The 9,274-nt window shown below is 40.1% G+C and overlaps 1 protein-coding gene across 6 annotated transcripts in view; it reads right to left on the bottom strand.

Moving 5' to 3' along the window:
• Positions 1-9,274, bottom strand: part of Fyb1 (FYN binding protein 1) — a 131,014-nt gene that overhangs the window by 41,015 nt on the left and 80,725 nt on the right. For all 6 annotated transcript variants that reach the window (XM_028767677.1, XM_028767676.1, XM_028767675.1 and 3 more), the window contains one exon: positions 2,319-2,475. In XM_028767677.1, the coding sequence (XP_028623510.1) occupies positions 2,319-2,475 (157 nt within the window). The remainder of the gene's footprint in view (positions 1-2,318; positions 2,476-9,274) is intronic.

The raw sequence follows: 9,274 nt of genomic DNA, 5'->3' as shown, positions 1-9,274 counted from the left end.
GGCAGAGAGAGGCAGAGAGAGGCAGAGAGAGGCAGAGAGAGGCAGAGGGATCTTTCTGAGATCAAAGGCATCCTGGGATACATGGTTCTAGGCCAGCCCGGGGTGTCCAGTGAGGGTTTGTCTCAAACAAAACGAAAAACAAAGTAAAATAAAAGTAAATATATGAAAAAATTTGGAGATCTAAATTTAATGAGTTAAATTGACCAGAGGTTAAAAAAAAACCACTAGGAATAAGAAATATGATTTTATATATGTGAAAAGAAAAAATATATGGAAATTAAATGTTTAAGAGAATATATATTAGTTAATTTAATTAGGCTAATGCTTACTAGCCTAATTATATACTTAAATAAACATATAGCTAATATGAACTAGATTAATAATAATAGTAGCAGGTAGTGCCCACACTCTGATTTGGTAGCAGAATCTCCCAGAGTGTTTACAGGGTGTTCAAGTCTTCAAACTAACATCTCTAGACTCAAATGCCTGGAAGGCTGTAATGTTAATATGCACATACATAGCAGCCCACACCCCACCAAGCTGCATATACATACTTAGTAACTGGAAACTCCAATGGAAGTATTACGAAGTTAAAAAGAATCATGGGTAACAAATGCATTTTCAATCACTGTTTTCAGTCGTAACTGTGAAGCAATTAAGGAACATGTCGGTGTGATTTTGTAATTAATACATTCTACTGTGTGGCTTATGGGCAAAAAACCCAACATATCGTATCAGGGATAAGGTGAAATCAACTTGTACTATTCTAGTGGAATGCCACTGTATTGGCTAGTTTTGTGTCAACTTGACCCAAGCTGGAATCATCAGAGAAGAAGGAACCTCAATTGAGGAAATGCCTGTATAAGAATCCTGCTGTGAGGCATTTTCATAGTTAATGATCAGTGGGGGAGGGCCCAGCTCACTGTGGATAATGCCATCCCTGGGCTGGTGGTATTGGGTTCTACAGGAAAGCAGGCTAAGCAAGCCATGGGTAGCAAGCCAGTAAGCAGCCCACCCCCATGACCTCTGCATCAGCTCCTGTGTCCAGGTTCCTGCCCTGAGTGAGTTCCTGTTCTCGCTGTCTTTGATGATGAACTGTTATGTGGAACTGTTGGTGAAATAAACCCTTTCTTCCCCAAATTGCTTTTGGTCATGGTGTTTCATCACAGCAATAGAAACCCTAACCAAGATCAGTCGGTACCAGGACAATGGAATATTGCTGCGTCGCACATGACTATGTCCTTTTGGGGAGGATTGTGGAAGGACTTTGGAAGTTTGGGCTACAAAGGTCACTGAGTGTTGAGAGCTCTGAAGTGCTATAGGAGCTTTGAAGGAAAAAAAATGTCAAAAGCAGTGCAGACAGTGGAGGCCTGGCTTGTTAAGTTTCAGAGGGAAGCAAACACTCTTCTGGGCTTTTTTTTTCTTGTGTGTGTGTGTGTGTGTGTGTGTGTGTGTGTGTGTGTGTGTGTGTGTGTGAAGAATCTGTAGTTCTGGAATCAGCTGTGATTAATAAGACACCAGAACTTTTGCTTTGCTGGGATGCTCAATGCCGGTCATCTGGAGCTGAGAAATTAGCAGTGCTTAAGAAGCTTGGCTGAGGCGAAATCTTCTGTAAAGTGTTTCCTGAGAGTCAGCACGTAGAACCTGTGTTCTGGGTATGGCCAAGGCTGTACCTTATGCTCCCAGCTGAACGCGGTAATATAGAAGTCTCCCAGGTGGTGCTAGTTCTGAAGGTGTTGTGGGGGTCATGGAGAGTATCTGAGACTTGGCATTATGTGGCAGGGTTGGAGTCCCTGAAGAGAGCCCAGGAGAGGCTCCTGGTAGAAAGTGCAGCTCAGCTGCATCAAGGGACCTGAGAAGTTTCGGAGATGCCAGTGCCAGGGGATGACCACCGAGAATAGCAGCAGCAATGGAGCCTGCTGGAGCCTAGAAGACAAGCTGTATGTGTGTTGCGGAGGGCAGAGCTAGAGAAGTGACCCAAACATCTTGGCCCAGAAGATTGTCAATAAATCCCAGACAACTGGACATTGAGTTATTTACACTGTCGGAGTCTGGTTTCAGTTTGGTCAGACTGTGAATGTGCCCTGGCTCTTCCCACTTGAAGTAAAAAAGTATGCAACACAATTTTGATTTGTTTTTTCATGATGCCCACAGGTGAGAGATTTCAAACTGTAAAAACAGCCTGCCCTTCTCCCTGTCAATTGCTTACCAAAGTATCATAGAAGTTTTCCATAGACCGTTTAGCGCTTAGTCATGTATAGTTTGGAAAACCCTGGCAAGACAAAGTTGATGAAATTGTAAGATGATCCTTTACTTACTTCAGGTCAAGGGGAGGCTTAATGTTTCTGGGGGGTAGGCTGGGGACTGGCGGGTGTGACGGGTGAGACGCTGGCAGTGGTGGTTGGCTGGCCGGGTTTGTAGGTGGAGGTGGTGGCAGGGAAGTTGTTGAGTAAGGTGTCTGGTTTTTGTTGGTACCTAAGAAGCAAAGGATGGCAAATTAAGACAAGTCTGCAAAATATAAGAACTTACTGTTCCCAAAGACGCAGAAACAATCTTGAATAGAAACCTTAGAAATATACCCCTTGTCGAGCAAATGCTTTAAGGTGTCTTAATATTTTATGTATATTACCTTTTTTGAACTTTTAAAATAAACCTTAATTTTAACATTCTTTATTTTGTGAACAATTCTATATTAATTTTGCAGCACATTCTTCATGATTTTGCAAATACACTTTGTTTTCTTTTCATTAGATCTATATTTTAGACCAGAGAAAGCTAGCACTCGTGTATCCTGTCTCCAGATCTAGCACTCATAACTACTGTCATCAAAACACACTTTGGTTTTCACAAGCTCTTTGATCTTTTATTATTTATTTATTTATTTATTTAAGGTATGTGAGTACACTGTCTCTCTCTTCAGACACACCAGAAGAGGGCATCAGATCCCATTGCAGATGGTTGTGAGCCACCATGGGGTTACTGGGAATTGAACTCAGTATCTTTGGAAGAGCAGTCAGTGCTCGTCATCACTGAGCCATCTCTACAGCCTGCTCTTTGCTTTTTAACAAATGATATTTTGTTTGGGCTGTGGTTTTAAAACATGGAAGCCCGTTAAATCATCCCACAAGTAAATCAGATACGTTACTAAAATTATATTTTAGTTATTAAGAAAATTTAAGCTGGAATCACCCATAGTCTCGCCCTTCCAATGACTACTGAAACGTGTATTTTTGAGCGTTTTGACGCAAATGTATGATATCAGTATATTGTCTCCTTTCAATTCCTCTAATATGACTCTGTTGCCTCTTATTTTGATTTTTGATATGAGGTCTTATTGTGTAGACTAGGCTGGTCTGGAACTCAGAGAGATCCACTTACCCCCGCTGCTTGAGTGGCATGATAAAAGGTGTGTGCTACCACACCCAGATCTCTGCTGCTTTTAAATTCTGCAACATGGTGTTCATCCTGGGATGCCTCTTTGCTGGCCTCATGGCTCTGATACCCTAAGGGAATATTCCGTGGTAAAGAACATGAGAATGCAGTCTGTGGGCTTCAGTCCTGGCTCGGATCAGTAATTGCCTGCTTTCTTTTATAAAGTGGAGCTAACAATGATGGCCCCTTATATGTTGTGTGGGATGTTATGGTCCAACAATATAAAGCACTTAAGATAGTGACTGGCAGGTTGTAAGTTCATTTTTTTTTTATTTAATAAAGGTCTGTAGAGTGCCTATAATATGCCAAGTTCTGTCTGAGGTACTAGGAACACAGCAGAGATAACTCACGCAGTTTCTGAGGAAATATATAATACTTAAATAGTTAATAAATGTGAACCGTCATATGAATTGTGATATGTATAATGAAAGGTGAAAATGCTATGTAACTGGGCATGATGGGTGTTCTCTTCGGCTCTGCACTTAATGACCTAACCACAGTATATTTGAATTGGAACACACACACACACACACACACACACACACACACACACATGCACGCACATCTTTTCTCATAGAAATTGTAAGCACCAGGCCTCATTTATTATTTTCTCGACTATCTAGAAAGCAAAAATGCCAACAATACCATGTAGACTTAAATGTTCCACTTCTCATATTACGAACAGCATAAAATCAAGGAAATATTCCTCTCATACTTAGCCAAATATTTATAGTTTTTGTTTAACTCACTAACTTACCTCATTCACAAATGAAGCTCTGACATGTGAATTTATTGCCTTTGCTTATCAGTTACTACAATACCAACCCAAATATTGATTACCGATTACTTGAAAATACTTATTAATATTTAAATTGGTATTGTAGTCACTCATTGATTACGATGATAGGCTGGTTAGTAGAAAAAACAACTATGTGCATTTACCACATGCACATAAGCACACAGGCACACACACAACCTCATAGATTATTATTAGTTTTTCGTAAGAATTTGCCAGCATGTTTCAGTTGGTGCCAGAGAATGTTCTCCTGGCTAATGGACATATGGAGGGTGTGGGAGAGGCACATTTGCCTCTGTGCCTTCCCGACTTCCTTTGACTCTTTTCCTGATGCACAATTCTCCGTTTACTTTCTCACGTGAGATTTCATGCTTTAAAATTGCTTGTGGCACCTAGCTTCCGTGAATATGGAGACCGTGTCTCTTATCTTCCTTGCTTTGGTGTGACTTTTTAGAGAGGGCGATAGGATGTGTTAATTTTAATTGGAAAATGTATTAATTTTATATCAATTTAAACACTAGTGCAATTTTCTATCTTCAGAGCTGTGTTCCTTTAAAAACGCTTAATCTGCTCAATTCTTTGTCTATATTCTACATAATATTTACTTGTTCTTATTGATTTATATAATGCCTTTATTGGGAACATTAACTTTGGGGCTAGAGAGATGGCTTAGTTGTTAGCAGTGTGTACTTGTATTTTAATTAATAATCTTATAGGACTCCTTATGGTTCATGTAGCCTGGTGTTGACTGACAGGCTCTTATATGACCCATGAGAGTTCTTATTAATTTGAAATGCCTCTTTCACCAGAGCATAAATATTAGATTGAAAATAAGTTAGATGAAAAGAAGTTTTGCTATTTTAATTCATAAATAAGTGATTTGTAGCGAGAGAATAAGCGGCTGTGAATGAATGTTAATAAGCCATTGCCTACACACCAAAGTGTTTATGAACCATCTGTGACTTGTGTTTCACGGATGGGATTTTGGCAAGCAGAAGCCATTATTGTAGGAGAGTGAGCTAAGGACCGGAAGAGAGATATTACAGCCAAGGGCTGGGCAATGCCTAGTCTTTTGAATTGGAAACACCGAGAGAGGGTATACTCAGAAACCTCTCTTTCTGCATACGGTCTAGTGGACCCTATCTGAAGAGGCATCTGTGGCCTGTGGGAGATATCTCCTGTTCTGCATGCCTCTCATCCACTTGCTGTTCACTGATTATAATAGCCATTGTCATTTTGAAAGGGTGTATTCTCCTTTCCATGGAATTTGGAGCAGAAAGGGGTGAGTTTCAGTTGCCGGCAACCTTGTGTGTCAGCAGGACAGGGCTTGCCTGAAAGTGCACCAAGGCCAGAGAAGGGCAGGACTCAGAAACAGAGAGGAACAGATTATGTTTGAAATAAAGATAGCCATTGGGAAATTGTTAAAAGTGAACAGCAAGACTTAATAAGGCACTAAATTAACTGTTAATCCTTCCCCCTCCTCATGACACACTGAAGCCTTCCTGTGATACACTAAGGAGTTGTCTGTGAATATTTTGCTTTGCAAAATCTATGGTCACTCTCAAATACTGCAAAGAAAAACCATTTCCATCTATGCAAAATGATTATAAAACAAAGCGTCTTAGTTTTCCTGGGACAAAGAAATGAGCAGACTAATCTCTCTCTCTCTCTCTCTCTCTCTCTCTCTCTCTCTCTCTCTCTCTCTCTCTCCCTCTCTCTCTTTCTCCCTCCCTCCCTCCATATATATATGTTAATTATATATATGTATATACATATATATAATATATATATGTGAGTGTGTGTGTGAGTATGAGTGTGTGAGTATGTGTGTGTGTGAGTGTGTGTGTGTGAGTGTGTGTGTGTGTGTGTGTATTGAGGTATTGAGGAGACTGAAATGATAAAGAGTGTCTTCCTCTGAGAAGGACAGGATTGGCCAGAGATATAGAACCCTGTGTCTGTGGTCAGGGCTGGATTCCCAGAGCAGTGATTCTCAATTCTCTTAATGTTGTGACCCTTTAATGCAGTTCATGCTGTGATGCCTCCAACCATAAAATTATTTTTGTTGCTACTTCATAGCTGTAATTTTGCTACTGTGATGAGTTGTAATGTACTCTGATATGCAGGTGGTTTCGTTTGACCCCAAAAAGGAGTCTCAGCCCACAGGCTGAGAACCACAGTGACCTGGAAAGTCACTGATGTCTTAGTAAGGTCCCCCTGTAGCCCATTCCCAACTCTCATCTCTCTAGTTCAGGTGCAGGAGCTCACGGGAAGGACTCTGCTCAGGGCACTGGAGCCGAAACTTGAGGCCTCAAGAGGAGCTGTGACGGTTATTTTGATGATGAATCAGATAGGATTAAGAGCTGCCATGGGTCACATGATAGCGTGTCAGTCATGGCTGAATCTTATTCTATCATGCAGATAGATCACGTTTGTATATTCATCCATAAGTTGGGCAACATATAAGTTGTTTGTACTTTTGTTTATTCTAAAGAATGCCTGCTATGAACACTCACACAGAAACATCTATATGGACCTGTTTTCACATCTTGATTGCCTCTCAAGAAAAACATTGTTGGTAACTCCATATCTGTCCTTCAGAAGGACTCTAAGTTAGTTCCTATTTTTGACAGCTTAGGTGGTTGAAATTTCCAAAACAAACTTATTCTCGTGTTTGTGTCTTTGACTACACATATAAACAAATCTGTGGAATACGTTTCTGGAAAGTAGAGCTACTGACCTAAGGAACTGAGCCTGGAAACACCCTGGTAAATGTCATGTAGTGAGCTTCTACCACTTTGTGTGCCTCTAGCACAGAAGAGCATCTACTTTGTCATAAACTCAGCAACATTCTTAATATTGAAAGGTAAAAGCATGGTGAAATAATACTATTTAATTTGCATTTCTGTACTCAAGGCTAAGGAGTTTGAATATACCAACAAGATGGTTTATCTGTGTGAGTGTGAACATCTCTTATAAACAAGCAGATACTAATTTGTAAAGTATAGTATTTTATCTAAACAGTGTACTTGACTCCATCTATAGAGAGACAGGGCCATCAGATCCCAGGGATTTTACAATTAGGCTCTAAACATACACCTTAACGGGCACACATCTGAGTATTTTGGAGAAATCAAACTTTTGAAATCTGCCTGCCCTTTTGAAGCATGGTAAGGATGCGTGGTTGGAGAGATGCTGGAACAGCACAATTCCCTTTTATGATTTTATTTGATAGAATATACAACATCATAAAGAATATAGGTATACAGATAGCTCCTGCTGTGTTAAAACATTTGAGAGCACTCTCAGCTGCCTCCAGTCTCGAAACCACTGGGCCTTACTCTTAGTCTGGTTTTACAATACTTTTGCTTGCCTTATGTCAGTATCTTCCGTTTTTATCTTCAAAGCATTTGTAAGCTGCAGTGGATGGGAAATTCTGCAAACCAATTTAGTTGAGAACAAAACACAGGAACCGTATTAGTAAGAATTGCTTTTGGTTTGAAAGCAAAGTGTCAAGAAAATGTTAGCCAGCTTAGAACAGTCCATCAACATGGAAAGAAAAGTAATATTGAAACATGAAGGTCACACAGGGAGTCAAGGCCAGAAGTAGGATGGAGGCGAAGAGGTGGAGATCAAAATGGTTCTGATGATGAGTGAGAGGAAAGAAGTTATCTGTTCAGTCTCACCTACAACTCCTCATCCTCAACGTTAACCACCCAAGGCAGCGGTTCTCAACCTTCCTAACACTATGACCCTTTAATACTGTCCCTCACGTTGTGATGAACCCCCATCCATAAAATTATTTTCATTGCTCGTTCACAACTGTAATTTTGATACTGTTGTGAACCGTAATGTAACCGTCCATTATGCAGGATATCTGTTATGTGACCCCTGTGAGACCTCCTTTTGACCTTTTTGAACTTATTCATAATACTCAGAATTTAAGTGTGTGAACATGCCAGCTCCCACATGTGATGTCAGAGGATAGCTTGCAGGAGCTGACTCTGTCTTTCATCATGTAGGTAGGTCTCAGAGATTAAACTCCTGTCCTCGAGTTTGAAGGCAGATGCTTTTTTCTGATGAGCCATCTTGACAGCCATCTTCTTTTTTTAAGTTTAAAAAAATTTCTTTCCCAGTAACAACTCTGGTGGCTACTTAATTTTGTATCTGTAAAGGAAAACTATTTTTACTAGTAATTTTATTTTCAATACATAAAATCACATGAATTTTAAGTTTTTTTTTCAGTAATTTAATAAGAAGTTGCCGATTTTTGCATGTTGCCCATTTTAAAATGACGTCAAATATTAATTAGCTTATGTTTAACATTCTGAAAATATTAAGTTCTTTAAATAGAAAAGGTCTATTTAAAAGATAAGCTCTTTGTTAGATACTTGTAGAATACGAAGTATTGATTTCCTGCTCTAAGAAAGCATTTGGATGGAAGACAATAGCTCAATGTCTTTCTTCTAATGTCAAACGTTGTTTTAGGACCAAAGAGATAGCTCAGTATGAATTTTCCTGACTAGTGGTTTATCCAGGAAGACTCTCTGTTCCAGCTACAACTTTGAGATTTTAACAGGGACAGAGTAGAATCAGACCAGGCAAAGAGCCATAGACACTGGGGAAAGAACAGGAAGGACCACCTAAGAAGGTAGAGCCTCCCTCCAGGCCTGGACGAAGCAGATATTTTGGGTACAATTCCAGGAAAGATCCACGAAGGGCAACAAACTGGTATAGCTAAGAATTAACCACAAGGGAAGATTGGACAGGGAAAAAGGACTCACCTGGAGTGTTTGTTACTTCAGCTATGAAAATGGCTGCTGTTGTCATTGTTTCTCTTTTTGGAAGTTTACCTCCATAGAAGGGAGAAGCCCCCAAGTCAAAAGATATCACAAAACACCAAGTTGATAAGTCAAGTCCTACCTAGAGAAGGAAATGGCATGGTAGGCACGAAAAAGAAGAGATAAAAGTACCAAGGAGTAACACGGTGCAGAGGGAGGAGCAGTGCAGTGCAGAGGGAGGAGCAGGGCAGTGCAGAGGGAGGAGCAG

Source organism: Grammomys surdaster, unplaced genomic scaffold, assembly GCF_004785775.1.
Source record: "Grammomys surdaster isolate TR1022 unplaced genomic scaffold, NIH_TR_1.0 174, whole genome shotgun sequence".
Taxonomy (NCBI): domain Eukaryota; kingdom Metazoa; phylum Chordata; class Mammalia; order Rodentia; family Muridae; genus Grammomys; species Grammomys surdaster.
The sequence above is the reverse complement of the archived record's forward strand: the minus strand, read 5'-3'. Positions and strand labels throughout refer to the sequence as shown.